General features: G+C 35.0%; 1 protein-coding gene across 8 annotated transcripts in view; it reads left to right on the top strand.

The window, feature by feature from the left end:
- Positions 1–20,232, top strand: part of LOC108966532 — a 99,145-nt gene that overhangs the window by 52,389 nt on the left and 26,524 nt on the right. For 5 of the 8 annotated variants that reach the window (XM_018929486.1, XM_018929485.1, XM_018929481.1 and 2 more), the window contains 8 exons: positions 8,135–9,826; positions 10,441–10,461; positions 14,499–14,587; positions 15,828–15,902; positions 16,251–16,315; positions 16,409–16,629; positions 18,714–18,796; positions 20,021–20,158. In XM_018929486.1, coding sequence (XP_018785031.1) covers positions 8,145–9,826; positions 10,441–10,461; positions 14,499–14,587; positions 15,828–15,902; positions 16,251–16,315; positions 16,409–16,629; positions 18,714–18,796; positions 20,021–20,158 — 2,374 coding nt within the window. In that variant the 5' untranslated portion in view covers positions 8,135–8,144. The remainder of the gene's footprint in view (positions 1–8,134; positions 9,827–10,440; positions 10,462–14,498; positions 14,588–15,827; positions 15,903–16,250; positions 16,316–16,408; positions 16,630–18,713; positions 18,797–20,020; positions 20,159–20,232) is intronic. The other 3 variants (XM_018929484.1, XM_018929487.1, XM_018929488.1) reach the window with 3 other exon arrangements.

The raw sequence follows: 20,232 nt of genomic DNA, 5'->3' as shown, positions 1-20,232 counted from the left end.
TTGTAGGATTAGCTTAAGAAATAATACATGCCAAATTTTATGGTGATATCTTGTCAGATGAAAAAGTTTTCCATACAAGCACTTGATTTGGATCGTTCAATTTGTATGGCAGCTATATGATATAATGGTCTGATATTGGCGGTTCCGTCAGACGAGCAGCTTTTTGGGATAAAAATTGCGTGTACAAAATTTCAGATTGATATCTCGAAAAAAGCGTATAGAAAGACAGAAGGACTTGATAAAGTGGACTCAGCTGCATCGCTTAGAAGCGCTTTTTATTTATTTCACACAATTTTGTCTCAACTTTCCTCCATTTTAATCTGTAATTCAATTCAATATAGTTACATATTTGGCATCAATATTGATTTCAAACTCGATACTCTTTCTTCAAAGAGCAGTGCGTATACGTAACCTATGAGCAAGTTCAAATAAAATGCTGAATGTACATACATACATATATATATATTTGCTGATATAACTAACTGCAATGTTTTTCTATTTTCAATACTCTCCGGACGCCACAGCAGCCTCTACTTAAATCTCACTTATTTAAATGTATTATATAAGTCTCAGTTTAATCACACAAATGTCATATTTTCACACATCACAGCATACCAGCTGCTTTGCATGCGCTTAAGTTCCTTTTCAATGTTGCACACAAATCCAGCTAGCTATTTTCAAACATTCCAACCATTTCTTAGCGCTGCCAGATACACTTGACTCACACTTCGCCCAGCTTTTGTCCACACCACCATTCTTGTCATGCAGTTCAAGTTCTCATTGTGTTGCTTTGTGCCTGGTTGTCCGCTCTTAGCGTCCTTACATATCGTTTAAACGATTCACAGCAAGAACTAATAGCAAGCATCAGCAGCCAAGCAGCCAGCAGCATTATGCCTCAAGTATTTGTTATATATATTACACATATGCTTGTGTGTGGTGTTTATATGCGCAAAGTGGTGCTTACTATCAAAAGCTGTTATTCTACACCCTATACGTGGCACATACTACATAAACAGAAATATGCTAAGACGGCCCTCATACGTCCCGTCTCACGCCCTGCGGTTTTTTTTCCTACAATTCTCTTACAATTTTTAGTTGATTTTTTACATTGGTTTGTGGGTTTTCTTTTTAACTTTTGTTATTTTTGGTGTCGTTCGCTTAATCGCTTAACAACCGCTAGCATGAACAAGTATTTTTTCCAATATTCTTTGTATAACATACAGAGTGCTTTAATTCTAATTTTGGTCACAATTTCATATTTCAGCTGTCACGCCTTATTTGTACAAGCACAAACTTGTAATTTTTTTAAATTTTTTCTTTTGTTTTTATAATTTTTCTGCAGCCACAGCTTTCGAAAGGCATTGCATCGTATACTCATGCTTCTATTCTCCTCTTATTACTTTTATTACTGCGAACCAAGACCAAGCATTTATTTTTATTATTTCCCATATTTATTTATTTTAGCGCCATTTTACTCGGAGGGCAGTCGTTTTCGTAAATGCTGATTAGAAATCCTCGGTTCTCTCTGCCGGTCAATTGTCTAGGTAGTCCCTCAATTTTTAAGATATCGATCTCCACTTTTTCACCCGTCCTTTTCTCACAAAAAACCTACTCATATGTCGGAACGGTCGATATCGGACCTGTATCGCAAATTGAACGGTCGGCGTCAAGTGTTTATATGAAAAACTTTTCATTTAACGACTAATTTTCATTAAATTTGGCATGGATTATAGTCCAAGGAAAAGGTACACACTCTGAAAAAATTGCTCAGATCGGATCACAATAGCTGTCATACAGACGATTTCTTTTCACTCGACCTTATATTTTATTATCCCATTAAAAAAACTTATATTTTTTCTAAATCGGTTAACAAGTTTTCCAAAACTTTGGCTAAGCAATACAAAGTTCATTAACACAGTCTCTGGTTAAGACTTTGCTGCTGCAACTACATACAAAAGTATTTATAAATTCATATTTAATAGTTTTCAGGCATGACTTAATCTCTTTCGAAATAGCGAGCATTAGCTTAAGCCAAATGGTTGGATAGCTCACAAATACACACATATTTATATGTATATGTTCGAAAGTGCATAAATTTATGAAAATTGCAATTTGATTGTAAGCGCAAATTCAGAAAATTGAGTTATTAACCGACTTTTAATCCACTAACATAAAGTAGAGCAGCTAAACTTTTGTCATGAACTTTATTTCATTTTAATTTTGCTGTTGTTGCGTATTTGCTGTGGCTTTTGTGCACTTTTATTGCCACAACAAACCGAACAGTGACAGCGACAGCGAGAAACTGCGATTATATTGTATTAACGACGTCGACAGTTGGGCGCAATCACACAAACCCATCAAACTGTTGTCATATGATTAATACGCCGATCTGTCGAACTTTAAACGAAACGAAGAGTACACAAGATGCAATTCTTTATATACAAATATATTACATACATATACGTATATTTATCATTGATACATACAGACATACTTATATTTAATTACTTAAATAATCGATATATAAATGCTGTGGTCCCTACATTGCACAATATTATTGCGTTTCGTTGCATGGTTGTTGGAAGCATTATATAAGTGACAAGTACATTGTTGTACTCACATTATTCATGGTTAAAACTGAAAATTAATAATAGCAATGAATTTAACAAATATTTCAATAACTGAAGATTGATTATTTGGTATAACAATTTTATTATAGAAGTCTGCTTGCCAAATTTTACATTAATTCAAATTTTGGAAATAAGAAAATCTCACGTTTAAATGTGTCGATAAATTAAAAACAAAAATGATAACATCAAAACCGATATAATAGTCTGATTGAAACCTTTGAATTGACATTTACAAAAACTTGTCATCATTCTGCATATTAAATTTTAGAAATAATAAAATCAAAAATCTAAATATATCGATAAATTTATAATATATCGATAACTTAAAAACTGTTATAAAAACCTTATTTAAGTATTTGAATGGATATGAAAAAAAACAAAATAAAAAAATTTTAATTTATCGAAAACTTTTAAATATATCGATAAAGTGAAAAATATCGAAAAATTATATCTGAACTGCTCAACTGAGTTTCGATAGCGACAGATCATATTTAAACAATATCGATAAATTTCAAAAATAAGGATAATTTAGAAATAGATAAGTCTGAACTGTACATGATTTTACAAAAGTTTAACCAGTTTTAAAAATCTCAACCATACAATCTATAATATTGTTATAGCATTATATATGCCTTACTTCCGTATGCATACAATTTCTATAAGTATTTCGATATTTTTCGGATTCTACACATCAAATACATCAGAAAAATGCGAACTATAATTAAAGTGCAAAATCGCTTCAATATGAACTTCTTTTCAACTGAGACCCAACTTCGCTCAACTTTGTTAGGACCTTTCTCCCAAAAGAGAAATATGTACCTAATTCAATTACTTTTCCATTTCCGTTCATCATCATCTCACTAGAAGAAATTATGTGCTGTGACACTATTTACCGTTGTCTTAAGGGCAATAAATTGTTGCTATTTACCATGTCTGGGCAATTAATCATTTTGCAACAGCTTAATGGCAGCAGTCCAGCCGTACAGGCGACAAAAACAAGATTGAGGTTAACTATAAAGGACACAATCGATGAACAAATCAATTAAAGCTAATTTATACACATGAAGTGACAGGCCGCTTGCACTTACTCGAATACTAACGAAAGGCGAGTATATATATACAGCTGAGACGAAACACCAAGTAGTAGACAGCAAAATCGGGGCGCATACATAACCGCAAAGCATTTCGATTTCACGAGAAGTTATATTTATTATTATAAATTGCTTCCTGCCTGTGTGACTTCACAGTCTCAGTAAAGCATTTCGCGCTTTCTGTAGAAACTTCAACAGAAACTTCAGCTATAAGCTGCCTGTCTCCACACAGCATCAATAACTTATATAATTAAGTGCATACGGCATAAAAGAGTCTGCACCTTCCCTATTTGGTCCTTCGTTCGCCACTCGCCACAAGCATGGCGCATGACAGCCTTCCCCGGGTATATATAACTCATTTATGCATTTACATATTGACAAACACGCTCTGATGGGCACGAATATCCGGCCTGACCTGGCAGGCTCAACTACGTGTAAGTCATATTTAGTCCATCACTCCAGCTGTCAAGCTGTCATATGCAGCACAACACCACATATACATATGAGCATATATAAAAGGAAAATGTATGCAAAAGCTGAAATTGGTGAAAATGCAAACCGAGTTCTTCACTTGGTCAGCCATTCAGGCATGGCAACGGTAACTTTTTTAATTTTTGAAACTCAAGTGCCTTTGCATTTAACAGTTTCTGCCGAACGCTGTACTCGTGGGCTTGCGGTCAAGAGTTGAGTTGTGGGATAGTCAGTAAAGCAGTGGATAGTAAATTTGAAAGTTGGGATTTTCTAAACAAAATTGAGTCAAAACATTTGCAGATGTCAACATGAGTTAAATGCTTTAGTTAACAAGTGGGTTAACCGCAACCTATACTCAAAGTGTTCAGAAAATGTATAAGTACAAACATCAAACAAATCAAAAATCTAAATTTATCAATAAGTTTCAAAAATATCGATAACTCAAAAATCGATATTTACAAAAAACTATATAAAAATATGTCGATAAACTGCTATCGATCAAATTTAAAATATGCTGCAAATGTATCGATAAAATAAAAACTCAATAATCGAAAGTTACGATAAATTTCACAGATATTGATGACTCAAAAATCGATAATTGGAATACACCTTACCCAATCCAAAAAATACCAGAAATTTAACTATAAAATAGAAAATCATTAGAAATTTTCGATAAATTTCAAAAATATCGATACTTAAAAATCGATATTTGCAATGCCCTTTACAGAAAGTATCTTTTATCGACCAAGTTTCAAATATTTATCGATAAGAGAAAAATCGAAATCTACCGACAGTTTTCAAAAACTGAATCTTCGATAACATCACTATTTCCATGATGTCAATATTTAATTGATTAGAAAATTATAATATTGCAGAACTATGTATATCGTAAAATTACGACTTACAGAAAAATATCGATAAAACCACAATTTCTATAAAAAAAAAAAAATATTATTAACTTTTTTAAGCAGATTAACTCTTATAATTAAAATAAATAAACATAAAAAACTTTCTTTATATAAAGATATAAAATAAATAAGAAGTTATCGATAAAATTTATCTCAAAAATTACTCTGAAAAATATCAATAAAATTGTATCGAACAAAAGGCTTATGAATTGCTTTTAATTGTATATATTTAATTTAACATACTACATACAAGCATCACATGTCATCATTCATTTCACTGGCGCCCCACATGCATCTCTGCCCCACGCTTGATTTGCGGTTTGTTGAACTTCCCTCAAATTAACTTAACTCGCGAATTCCCCCAAATGCCGTTAGCTTACATTTTCCAAACTTCCAAAGCCTTTTCTGAAATGCACTTTTGAACAAAACGCGAACACTATGTTGATTTGCCAACTGTATGCGCGACTAAAAATACAGTTATTTTTGTATTACTCACAGCGTGGAAGCGCTGCCTTTCGCTTGGCGCTTGTTATACACAGTTTGACTGCGCCAAAAAGTTTCTTATTTCATATTTCACCCTCAATTTGATGTTGCACGGCTGACTAGCTTGATGGTTGTCTGTTGTGTTTTTTTTTTTTTGTTTTTTTTTGGAGTGCTTCATCTCATTTTCCTTCGCTTATACACACAAACATGACTGTGAAGTCCCTCCTCTGTAGCGCTATAATAATTTTCTCATCACTGACAAAGTTCAAGTTTTCATTTTCACTTGACACTCCCCGCCCGGTCGACAGCAACGCCTTGCCGTCTCACCCACCCACGCGCTTGACGTAATTCAATTTTGTCTGGCTGGGAAAAAGTTTTCATGTTGTATTTTTATCAATGTTATTAACATTTTTGCGCTTCTCAATGCTGTTGTTGTTGTTTTCATTACTGTTGTTATTATTGCTGTGTGAGTAGTTATTCAACTAGTTATTGCTTATGTAGTCCCTGCAATTGTTGTAGTCTCATTTGTTTTTATTTGCGCGCTGCGACCCCCGCGTCCCCGCTCGCCATGTTTCTAGAGATTTTCAGCGCTTGTGCTTGAGTTCGTGCTCGGGCTTGTACTCGTCATATTACCCAAAAATAATTACCAACAACTTTTGCTTAACTCATTATGTTACCCTTGTGTCGTTTTAACACCCCCTGCAATTTGTGAGCGTACAATACAGTGAACTTTTGTTGTTGTTGTTTTTGTAGTTGCTCAAATAAGCACTTTGTACGCAAATTTAAATTTCACTTTGACTTTTTGTCATGAAATTTGTGCAAGGATAATTATGATCCTTATATATGCATACATGTATACATATACATATATATGAGTGTGTGTGTATGCGGGTAAATGCTTGCTTTGAGTTTGAAGAGTCTGTAATGTAATTGTCATCACTTTGTGTGCTGTAACAAGATATTAGAGTGGATGCTTTTATATGCGATATTCTTTTTAGTTGTGTTGCTTTAACAAGGTTTAGTGCTCAAATGTTTCCTCCACGAATCTTGTTTTCTGAGATTCGTAACGGCCTAATAATTCGGCATAACATAGCCCCAAAAAATGTTGGTCAACACCTTTCTGGAATAGCACGGCCTTCACTGTTCACTGTTTTGACTGTGCCTGGGTTCATTTAGTCTATACCAGTGATTACATGTTTCATCAAAGAAACGCCATTAAAACCGTCAAAATATGAGTTAAACAGCGTCACAAAGATCTGCAGAAAGGTCCAACGTTGCGCTTCCTGTCCGGTGTGAGCAAATACGGCAACTTTAGACCGAAATGTTATACAATATATGATCCACACGATCTTTTGAGATGCCTACTGCCTCAGCTATCTCACAAACTTATAATCTGTGAATAAGAGATCTTAGCAATTTGTCGAGTTATTCTTTGTAAAAGTCTTAAAGACTCACAAAAAGCAATTATCCAAACACAGTGGAATTTCCAGAATGAAATTGTTAAAAAAACTAAAAGGAAGAAATGCCAACAATTGTCGCAACGATCGGAGAGACCTTTACTTTTTGGACAATGTAAAGTTTTCAGGTCAGAGAGAGGAGAGTATTCATCTCAGTTGAATATAAAATGGCGCTTAAAGATTTCTATGTCTTTCCGACTTTTGTTCTAAACTCTAGCTGAGTTCTTCTTCTTAGGCAAATGCTTTCTCTTCAAGAATTAAGTGCTCTCCTTAAGGTAAGATATAAATTCAAAGACAGACACAGTAAGAGAGAGAGAGAGAGAGAGAGAGAGAGAGAGAGAGATAACACATACTCAAATTTCAAGAACTAGAGTAGAAAAAGAGCAAGATATAAAGTGAGAGGGAGTGAGAAATAGAAGCGGTGTGAAAGATATTTACATATTAATTTATAAAAAGAGAGACAATGAGAAATAAGTTAGAGAAAGTAAGAAGCAGTGAGAGAAACCTAATATTTTCGATATAGTTAATGAGAGTATTAAATACTTATATAGCTCAAAGAGAGGATATTATGAACTATACATTAATAATTTTCTTTTTGGTCCAAAACCAGGAGTTTTGTGTATCACAACGGACAGAGATGCTTTTTAGCAGTCAAAGTGGAATTATTCGCGACTTCAGGAGAAATCAGCATATTTATCTAAACTCTTCTGACCTAAGAGCGATCAAGCTAAGCGTCTACTTAATCAAAGAGTTTCACTTTAAGAAATTAAATGAACTGCGATTTAGTTTTAGAGATCTGGATCACATAAAGTAGGAAGGTGCGAAGAGTGGCTGTCTCACGACGCACATAGATCTTTATGGAAAAGTTTTATCTGTGCAAGCTCCGAGACGTCGTCCCGGAACACATTGAAGGGTTAATGTGAAGTATCTGATTAAATCTACTAAGAGATCAAGGCATTCTTTAACGCAAAGACAACTTGAATTTTATATACAAAATAACAATAAGTTGCTATCTAAGTAAATATTTACAGTACTGTTTTTACAACAAAATAAAAAAAAAAAATTCATATAAACTTGCGTTCTTCTTCTTCCAGATGCCATAACATGGGCTATTCCTCTGAGGCTGCCAAAACGAGGACACAACGCAGCAACAACGCCAACAAACAGCAAAGCAATAAAAGTAGCCCAATTCGTGATACCGAAAACAACAACAGCAAAAACAACTGTTGTGACAACAACTCGTATAAAAGTAACGACAGTAGCAATACGCGTTTATTGAGTTCAGAGGTGATCTGTCAAAGCAACGCCGTTAGCGACGAGCAGGCGACAAGCACAAAAGGGACTAAGTGCCGACGACAGACAAACAACACAGCGAGAGATATAGCAATCAAAAAGACACAAAAGCGACACACGGCGGTAGGGGAAGACGAGGCAGAAGGAAGCGGCGTCGAAGCGGAAGAGACTGAAAAGCAAATACAAATTGAGCGCAACCACTGCGAGGGCGTTGAGGCGGAAGCGGTTGCGGTTGCGGTCGGGCCAGAAGAAACGCAGCGTACAGACGGAGCGCGTTGTAAATTGAGTGCGACTTTTGTAGATAATTGCACAGCAGCGATAGACGCCAGCAATAACAACAAAGAAAACAACAAGAAGAATAATAGTGATACACTCTACAACGCGAGCGGCACTTGTACAAACTTTCAGCGCGCGAAGGACGGAAATAATAATTGTTGCTACCGACAGCTATCGCGCGAACAACTGCCACAGACGCGTGTCGCATTGCCGCCACAAGCGGAAGCCGCCGCGCAACAGCAGCCAACACAAACGCAAGCGCCAGACGAAAATGAGTTGTGGCGCAACGCAAGCGCTAGTTTGTCGCCGCCAACGGAAACGGCCGCGCGGACGACTGCGTCTGCCAGCGTACGCTATGGCGCTAAGGTTCTAGCAGCGCGCGGCGCAGACAAGCAATGTCTACAAGAATTGCTGCAACATGCATGTAGCGCGTTAACCGAGCGTCTTGGCTGTCTGCGTGAGAATTTGGGGTTTCACACGACAAACGACCAGTTGGACGGACGCGACGCGGTAGGGAAAAAATCGCTAGGCGCCGGTATGTGGACGCAAGCGGAGCGGCAGGTAAGCCGCAAGCAGTGTAACCAAGCACAGAAACCAAGGAAGCTTTTGCAGAGTAAGTGTCAACGACTGCAGATGGCATACAAGCGCGGAAGAAATGAGTCACAACTTGTAGAACAACAACAACAAAAACCAAAGCAACGAACTGTTGAGCGACAGCAAGCGAAGCAGCAGCAACAGCCGCAGCGGCCAGAACTGAAAGACCCCTTAGCAGCGCAGCGGAATGCGCTGACATACTGCCACCACGAAAAACAAAAACAACAGCTGCAACAACACGAACACAAACAGCAGCAAGCGCAGTTGCAGCAACAACGCGCGGCCAATAGTAAAAACCGAAATAATCAACCACAACAACAACAACACCACCATTCCCCACAACAAAGACAGCAACAACGGGAATTGTTGCCGACGCAAAAGCAGACACAACCGCCACAACAACAGCAACAGAAGCAGCGGCATCGCTTTCGTCGCAGCATACAGACGGTGGCCGCTGCCGCTTACGGCGCCTTCAGCTACATCGGTCACAACTACTATCATCTGCTGGGCAACTCGATTAGTTTCTATGCCGCCTCCAGCGTTATACTGGTGCTCTGCTATTTGACGACAACAACAGCGGCGGCGCACTCGCCCGACAAGGCGCCATTCGATAAGCATCCCATGTAAGTAGCGCCAAGACCGGGCGGAACTAAGTTAAAGTGTGGGGGAGTGAAGGGGGGCGTGGGAGTTAGCAAAGCATAATGTATTGCTGAGCGCACGAGTGCACACTCCCATATGCACAGGATATTGAAATTTACACATACGCACACATACACATGGAGATTGACGTCACACGCGCACATAAGCACACTCAGTTAATTTAACAGTATCTAATATAAGCAGCGTTGTAATATCATTTTAACTACTCTCTAACGCCTAAATGTGCACTACATACGGCACTCTCAACTCCTCCCACAGACATTTCGTAGGCGGCACCACTTGGTTTTACTGTTATTCATTATTTTTGAATTAAAACTTTAGAATTTTATTGTTAATATTTTTAGTTAAATAATTCTAATATTCTTTCTAATTTTTCATTTAGTTAATTTTTATTTTGTTTTGAAATTTTTACGTAAATTCCTTACCCAATTCGGCCCACTTAAGTATACGCTTACTACTTAGTCTATAATTAGTACCAAAAAAATTTGCGTAGTTTTATAATTAAAATTAGTTAAACTGAACATTTCTTAAACTTTTGGTTTTATGTACTTTTTCTTTTGATTTTTCTTTCTTGCAGTCAAAGCATCGATTGGTCAAAGTAAGTGCGCTATTCCCGAAGCAAACAATCAGAAAGTTAAATTACGCTTAATATTAAAAAAAAAAATACGAATTAATTGAATTGCAATAACAACAAATTAACGCTTCAAAATTTTAAGTAAAATTGCGCATTTAACGCCAAATTAAATAATTGAATATAAAAATTTATTTTGTTCTAATGTTTAAACCAATGCGGCGCTTACTGCCTATTAAACTGAAACAAACTCCTTGTTAAAAGAAACGTTTAATTTTGTGCTTTTTGTTTAGCGCCTAAATGTAGACTACATTGTTTCTTATATAAACCAACGCCTAAATGTATATTTTATGCTCCCTAAACCAATTTTATAAATAAACGCCTGAAAGTAGACTTCATTGTCTACAAAACTTGTATACTAAAAAAATTTGCATGCCAATTTTCATTGTTTCCCTTACAGTGTTGATTTAGCTTATGTTCATGAAAAATACAGTTATATTCAAGCTTAATTATCATTGGCCAAAACATGATAACTTTAGTTTTGTAAATCAAAAATTTACAAATACTAAGTTCAGCGAAATTTCATACACATTTAATACGCATTGAAATTTTGCTAATCACTTACTACAAATACTGTTTCCAATTCCTCATAATTTACTGTTTTGAGTATATGGTTCGTCAGATAATTACAAAATCAAACATCATAGCTACATTGGTACTTTAAGCTATTACGTTCTTTCGAAGTGTACAGTCTATGACACCCGTGCGAAAGTTTATTTTATACGCAACAATGCGCTTCAAAAATGGGTCACTTCTTTCATTGTCGTTAATGCGACTAGCTTCGAAAGATTTAATCTTTCAGCAATCTCGAATCGAAAAGCAAAATAATTTGCACCTACCAATGACTTTATTTTATTCACATGGCTTCAAACAAAAATTATTTTAAAAATTAAAAAAAAAACTCTTCACTCACAAGCCAGAACCAGAAACATAATTTTTTGTCCAAAGAATCCCCAACATTTCACTCTAACTCCAAATGAGTTTTGCTTGGAGTCAGGCAACTCCGTATTTATGTGATCCCTGCAAGAAGCAAACTCCATTCCCAACAAATACTAACAATGGTTTAAGCTTCCATACTCTGCTCCTAACAATAGAAAAACCTTTCATACCTTTTATTCACCAGAAATATTTATAAAGCTGTTAACACGTTCTCCAGTTGCTCATTGAAACTACGAAAAATGTACAGTTTATAATTTTGATGAATAAGCTCAAAATTAGTCGATTTCGCAGGCGCTTTCAATGTTTTCGAATTTTTTTTATAAAAACCAACCTGTATATAAATACATTGTGTATGCCTTGTTATAATTTGTCGCGTTCGTTCCAACGTTATATACGAAGTTTTGGCTTTCCGGTGTTGTTCTTGAGTTCTACAAACTTTGTATGCCAAAGTATGTAAACTACTTAGCTAATTGCACAAACAAAAAAAAAAAAAACAAGTATATGAACTTAGTTAAATGATGAAATTTCTTGTAACTTAAAATCCTACACACAAACAAAAACAAACAAACGCTCGTATAATTTTAATTGGACGCAGTTCTCATCGTTTCCATGGATGTGGGCGACGTAATTGCGCGCTTAAGTAAGTAGCTGTAGACAATCATAGCATACAAAAGCATACAATAACTGCTTCGCAAAACGCTTTTCTATCAAAAAAATATTCAGCAATTGATTTTTTTATTGTTTGCGAATAAAATTATACATATATATATTTTTTTTCATCTAAATTGTATGCAGCTCAATCACTTGTAAATGCCGGTATTTGGTTTTTGTTTCGAAAAATTATTTGAAAGGCGTTTAGAGTTTACAATTTTTCATTGTAAACTAGGTATACAAAAGACCATTTTCGCATTGCTGTGGAGATATTTTATGGATTTTTAGTCCGAGGTATGGACTTTTTAATTATTTTCTCTTTGCCTTCAGCTCACAAAATAGCTCGATGTTTCGCTACTCGCTCCACAGAGTTTTGATATCAGTTGTTATGGAAGTTGCATATTTGAAATTTATGAATAATTTTGTGGCTTCATGAACTAAAATCTTAAGAAGCTAATTTTAAGAAACCAAAATTGATTCTGGTGTGAGGCTACCAGGTATATTATTTTTTGTCTAAGACAGCTGAAAATATATATTTAAATAAATTTTCTAAGGATTACTTCAAAATAGATTTTCGAGATATTATCATGCTACTAGAATGACTTTCGATTAATACTCCTTTCTTTCCATTTAAATACAACTATGAACGATACTCTAACAATCTTATAGTCTTTTCGCACTGGAGTTATTTGATTAATTAGCCGAACTTTGCTCGATTAAAACGCTCATTTAGATCGATTTACTATACAAAAAAATCTTATTATACTACATTAATTCTTAATCGAATTGAAATCGAGCTGAAACTGCAGTTGTTAACTTGGCTGTAAATTTGGTTGTGAGCATCAGCTAATGAATTTTAATACTTAGAACAAATACAAAATGAAGAAACACACAAGCAAGTATAACAGCTGATCGGTAATCGAGCCAAAACGTGATTTTTTAATTATTTATAATCTTGATCTACCAAATTAATTTGGATGTGTGAAAAGGCTGTTGGAGCATATTTGATGGAGAAAACTTTCACTGAACTCCATTGGCCCGTTTCATTATCATTTATTTCGCACGAGAAAAATTTGGACGATTCTAAGATTCATTGAGTGTGTAAATTAAAACAAGATGGTGCTGTAATCATTTTCAATAATGACCACTCAACATTTTGGAACCAGGTAACCCACAATGTCATCACCAAAAACTATGCTTTATATATATTATTTGTTTTTTGTAAAAATACGGCAATACTTATGAGACATTATCAAAGTTCGAAGTTATGTTTGGCCATACAAAAGATTTTTCTGTCCCACCAAATTATAATCTAGTTTCAAGCGACAAACATTTTAGGCAAAAGCTTTGAAAGAATTTTTAGAAGACATGTTTTTCAACCAATATTCCAGACTACCAAGCGAAAATAATCTTTTTTTGGCCCACCCTAATATATTTATATGTTCTATTGTATATACATATTATTATCTATTTTTGGGAGACATTATCAAAGCTCGGAGTGTATTTGGTCACACAAAAGCTTTCTCTACGCAAACAGTAAAAAAAAGGTCTCACCAAATTATAGCCTAGGTTTAGGCGAAAAGCATATTTGACCCATACTATTGAAAAGTGCCACCAATGTGACAAAACAGCAAAATAAGCAACGTCACAGCAAAAATCAGTGCATTTTTCTTGCTATATTATTTATAGTAGAACCACTACCTTCATTACACGCACATTAGTACACAATAAAAGGATTAAACCGCACTTCAAGCATTTAATTAATTAATTGCGCTCACACAACAGCGCAGTCTGCAGCATTTTATGTTAACAAAAATAACCACACGTATAAACGCAAAACTCGTTAAAGAAAGTTTTCAATGCAAACAACTGAAATGCAGACGACCCCTAAAAGCAGACTATGTAAATTAAAAGTTTGGCTAAAATGTACATTATGAGAGATTTTGTTAATGAAATGTATAGCTAGGACACACAAACACGCACAGCATACTACGCACTTGCACCACAGCAAACACGCGCAACTAAATCTAACCAACTACTTAAGGGTATTTGTAAGCGCGTAGCATTTTACTAGCTCAGCTAAAATAAAATTTCATATTTACTTTTGCACACATCAAAGCCACATTATATGCGCCGTATTAGCAGCTCACTATTAAACGCACACACACATACATACTTAAATGGTGCATATACATATATACACACACATACATCGTTGCATTACCTATTTTGCTTAACTTGCCACTTTAATATTATACGGTACAAAGGCATTTCCACATTTTAGGTTATAAAAGTTTAACATTTTTTATGTGCAACCATTACCTTGAAGTTACAGTTATACCGTTTCTTCTTTTTTTCATTTCAACTTTTGCTCTTTCTCCGCTTCCACTCTCTGTCAACTCTTTTATTCGCAGATTCGACGAGTCCAGCTCGGATAAGGAAATTTTGGACTTGTTGCTGGAGAAGAAACGTTACGATAAACGTCTACTGCCGCCAGTTAACGGTGAGTGCGCACAGAGGCTTAAATTTTACAAGCATATGCAAGTGTGTGTGTGTGCGTATGTTTGCGTATGTGAATGCCTGTTACTTGGCAATGCCCGTTTACTCAGCTGGGAAATTGTGTAAACGGCGCTGTTAGTGTGAGTGTGTGTGTGGAGTTTTTTCTGTTTTATTTCTTTCTTGTGTGTGTGTGTGCAAAATCCACAAAAGTGTCTAAAGGCGGATATGTATGAGGGCCCACTTGTGGGTAACTTGTTGGTTTTGTTGCCACAACCGCAACACATGTGAAAAAATGCGCAAGTGTGCGGCACAAATGACCATTTGCGAGCAGTGGCATGGCAAAAATGAAGAATCAAGTATTGAGTCATAGAAAAAAGTACAAAAATATGCAAAGGAACATAAAAAATTAATTTAAAAAAATTAAAAAAAAATTAAGAAAACAAAAATTAAAAAAAAAATTAAAACAAGTAAGAAAATATTTTTGAATAAAAAAATGTAATAAAAAGGACAAGAAAACAATTTTTTTAAATGTCAAAAAAATATATGACAGCGTCGATAGCTGTCAGCTGACATTGAAGCAAATTCCTGCAGGTCGTGGGTGTCAGGGAAATACATACGTATATACTTTTCATTGGCATAAATATAGGGAAGTATATATTTTTTAATGTTTATACTGCAGATTGTCAGTGGGCTAGTGCATATGGTATAAAACCAACGTTCAAAAACCTACCCAAGCATTGTGGCATACATAACCGAAACGAACCCGAATTTTAATATAGCGAAGTACTATCAACTAGACAAGGAATAAGATGCTTCTCACGATGTTATGTATATAGAATAATGCTAAAAATAAAAATCCTACCCAAAACATTAGGTTACACATAACCGAAACGAAATCGAATTTACTGTGAATAACTATCAACTCGGCTCAGAATAACATACTTCTCTCGAGTTTTTATATACTATATATGGAATAGTGCCAACGTTCAAGCACCTACCCAAAACATTAGGGTGTACTTAACCGAGGTTTTCTATACATTTCGTGTGTATAGTTGTAAGGTTTTAGAATTTTTTTGAAGCGAAGCTGAACACAACAGATAGCACCGACATTTGTCAAACAGCATGAATTCTTGCAGCGTTAAAGAAAGGGAACAAAATTTCTTATAAATGTTTTATACATAATTAAAAAAAAATATTAAATATCCTTAGTACTGTAGTTAAATTCTTCGATTTTAATTTTACAGATGAGGATTTTTGCTGTGGTTTATCTTCACCGGATATGGCCAAAGTTAGCAACTCGAGGAGGCCACACAACCGCGGTTTGTTCCACCTAAATCCATAAAGCTATTTTCTAGAAACCCAAGCACATTTACTACTTTTCCAAGCACTTTACTCTTGAGTTGTTGTAATGAAAAGCGCAGCGGTCGGCTATTTTGTGTTTGTAGATTGGCCTTTACTTGCTGGTTTATATCATTTTAGTTATTGGCGATTATGACACGTTAACTTATATGATTTTCTGTAACTATACTACTATATGCAAAAGATTTATGTATTTTCTTTTAAATAGAAATACAAAATTTTTTAAAATATTTTATTTTGAGCTATAGCAATAAATTTTTCATACAAACATTAATAATACCCTATAAAAATCACAAATTTCAACGCAGGTACTTTGACGGTGAATGTGAATGTGTTGCTCCTCAGCTTGGCCTCGCCCGATGAAAGCAGTTTGGTGAGTTTTTCAAATGAAAATTTAACTTTCTTTTAAATAGACTGAAGCAACACTAATAAATTACCAATCAATCGCCACTTTCACACCCAACAGAAATACGAAGTCGAGTTTCTGCTGAATCAACAGTGGAACGATCCGCGTCTACAATATGGCAACAAATCGCATTATGACTTTTTGAACGCATTGCATCATCACGACAGCATCTGGACACCGGACACCTACTTCATTATGCACGGCGACTTTAAGGACCCCATTATACCAATGCATTTCGCTTTAAGAATCTACCGTAACGGGACCATTACGTACGCAATGAGGTGTGTATGGGCGTTACAAGTAAAATTGAAACTTGCAACGCATTAAATAGAATTTTTTTAATAAAAAAAAAAGAAATATTGTTACACTGACATTTTCGCGCACCAGATGGCGCCTGCAAGGCGGCATGAAACGCGCAACGAAATGTTTTAAAAATGCAAATTTTTACACAGCAAGTTTGGCTTACAAAACACATAAGAAAAAAGAAAAATTAATAAAAAACTAAAAATAAAAGAAAAACAGTGAAAAAAATAAAAAAATATTTAAAATATGAAAATAATACTGTGTCGCGTGCGCCATTTCATTAGTATGCGCAGTGACCAAGTGCATGCGCCACGCTTTGCGCTCGCTATGGCACTGGCGCGGCATTCACGCGGCTATTGTTTGCAGCGCGACATTTTTTAGTCACGCATCAGAAAATTTTGAATAAATAATTTCTTGGCGTTTATACATACATACATACCTACAATTTTATGTGTAGGTATGGAAATGCAAGTATTGACATTACTTACCGCAACGTTGCTTGCTGTGGCATGAAGTTGCAAGTTTGCGTATTTTATGTAAGATTATTAGGTGACGCGCAGTTTTGAAGCTTTAATCAGCAAAGCGTCTATTTCGCTGATTCCAGCAGATAAGGGCAATGTTTACTACTATATAGTATATATCCATATTAAAGTTTTCTAGTATCGAGACTTCAATGACCAAAAACTGAGTTCTAATAATACTCTGAATACAACCTGCCATAAATGACTTCAACGACTCTTTGGCAATATAAATAATAAAAAAAAAACGCTTCACAATGGCAGCTATATGCTATAGTGATCCCATCAGAACAATTTCTTCGGATATTGCATCTTAACCTTAGGCAATAATCCCTGCCAAATTTATCAGGATATCTTGTCAAATAAAAAAGTTTCTTATACAAGTACTTTTTTCAGAACGTTCAGTTTGTATATCAGCTATGTATATGCTATAGTGGACCGGCATCGGTGGTTCCGTCAAATAAGTAACATTTTGTGCAGAGAAAAACATGTGCAAAATTTCAAAACGATATCCCAAACATTGTGGTACTAGGTTCGCATATAAATAAAGCGCCACATGTACTTATATACACAAAATCGAATTTTTGAAATTCACAAGTGCCTAAAACGCCTTAAAGCACCCCTATTGGAGAACCCTGTATTGTAATAATACAATCGAACAATTGTCAATATTATTTAACCATTTATTCGCTCCAAAGCAACTCAAATTTGGAGCCAGTGGCCTGTACGTTGCTTGATATTTGCAAAGCAACACGGCGTATGAGTAACATTTTAGCATGAATTTCCGCTAATGCAAAATTGAAAAAAAAAAATAACTAGATATGCGTAGCTACGAAGATTGCTATAGAATATATGCACATAAAATAGCCCAAAAAAAATTAAAGAAAAATCAAAAAAAAAAAAATAATATATATATGCTCAGCTGTTAAATAACAAATGCTTGAGTCTGTTGTAAACCAAAATCCGAAGTGTTCTTGAAGGCAGGCTAAAATAACTTCGATTTTTGGAAATTTTTTTAAAATTAACTGCTTTATCGCTATGCTATGTATAGAAATTTTGAGGGTATATTTATACATGTTTTAAGAACACATAGTGCATTTTATGTTAATATTTTTGGAGCTCTATGAGATCTCCCAAAGCGCTAAACAAACCTTCTGCACTGCTGCAGTGATTTCGGCTTGCTCCTTGGATGAGTTGAAAACTTTTCGTTAAACTAAAAGTATAAAAAAATAATTTTACTCCAGATTTACTCTGCTCTACCGAATTGAACGGGGCGGCTATCATTTAAATGGATGTAAATGTAAAAATATTTAAGATGTCATGTTGAAATTTCAGTATGTTATTTTTAAGGGTAAAATTTTTAAATTTTTTAATTTTTTTTAATTATTTTTAATTTTTTTTAAATTATTTTAAATCTTTTTATTTTTTTTATGACGGATTAGAAAAATGTTTCCATTTTAAAAATTTGAATTCAAACAGAAAAAAATTGAAATTATAAATGAAACATGCCATAAATTAACAGCCCACATTTTCTACATTTACAGACGCCACTTAATTTTATCCTGCCAAGGTAGCCTACACATATTCCCTTTCGATGATCCGAAGTGCTCCTTCTCTATGGAAAGCAGTAAGTAAATATTATAAAATATTCGCAAATGAACACGCTTACCCAATATAATGAAATAATAAAACGGCGAAAATAATGAAAATAAACGCTACACATAATAATGAAAAGCAATAAAAATATTTACGCGCTCATCAAAACAATTTTTCATATTTATCACACACAGCCACACCGACACACACAGCTTCCAATATTATTTTTTAATGCATGGCGTGGTGCGTTCAGGTAAAAGCAATGCATTGTTTGAATTAATTAAAATTAGCGCAGCATTAAATAGTAAATTGCCAGCTTTTGTGTAAGAAGCGAAAACAGGAAAAACAAAAATAGGTAAAGTGAAAATGGAAAATGGAAAAATAAATGCAAACAAAGTGCTGGATCAATTGAAAGCAGCATTTAAAAGGTGAACTGGGAATGGCAATACAATTCATTTTCGCATTTATGCGCTTCCGACAGCGCCACGTCAGCCGCGCCAGCCACACCGCATCGCCCCCACGTGCACACAGCGCAAGTCTTATTGTGTGCGGCATATAAATTGTATACAGCAGCTTAATAACTACTCTGAGGCAGCAGGCGAATTGCTTTTGTTTGCAAATATTTTTGTTTGTCCATGGGCGCGCGACCGACATGGATAATAATGCCTGCTACTTGTACGCCTTCTTTCGCGTTTTCTTACTCTTATTTACCGGTTCTGCTTTCTGCAGAAAGACAATGGATGCTTTGCGTTGCCATTCAGCTGTCGGGCGCTAGTTCCTTTGCTACGGCGTAGGCGCTCATTAATGAATTGTGTTCGTTATGGATGAGTTGGCCATCAGTTATTTTTTGCAGTTCCTTCTTAATGTTAAGCTGAGAGACATTTAATGATTTGTAATTACTCAAATAACACAGTTTCTATACAAATCTAAAGAGACTGGGATATTTTAGTTATCATGTAAATATCTTGTCAAATTAAAGAGTTTTTTATACCATGATTTGATTTTGATCGATCAATTTGTATAGCTCTTAGTTGCAGAAACTTTCCCAAAACTGTCTAAGCACCGATTTTTCAGAGGACGAAGCCGAAAAATCTTTTTTTTTTTTTTTTTTGTTTGTTTTGAACCATCCTAAAGTAGATAGTTATATAACAAAAACAATTGAAGTCAACTAAAACTATAACCAACATGAAACAAAACAAATTAATAGGAACTTTTCTATTTAATTTAATTTATTATCAATTGCTCTACTTTACAGTTTCCTATGAGGAGGCGCAAATCAAGTATGTTTGGAAAAATGACGAGGACACGCTGCGTAAGAGTCCTTCACTAACCACATTAAATGCGTATTTAATAAAAAACCAAACAACACCCTGCGACCAAAATAGTTGGCGAGGTGAGTGAGTCGAGACTGATTATTATAAAAAAAAAAAAAAGATATATATGTATTTAGAAAATAGTAGAAACCCA

Source organism: Bactrocera latifrons, unplaced genomic scaffold (assembly GCF_001853355.1).
Source record: "Bactrocera latifrons isolate USDA-ARS-PBARC rearing strain unplaced genomic scaffold, ASM185335v1 scaffold_163, whole genome shotgun sequence".
Lineage (NCBI taxonomy): Eukaryota > Metazoa > Arthropoda > Insecta > Diptera > Tephritidae > Bactrocera > Bactrocera latifrons.
This window is presented reverse-complemented; position numbering and strand designations above follow the sequence as displayed.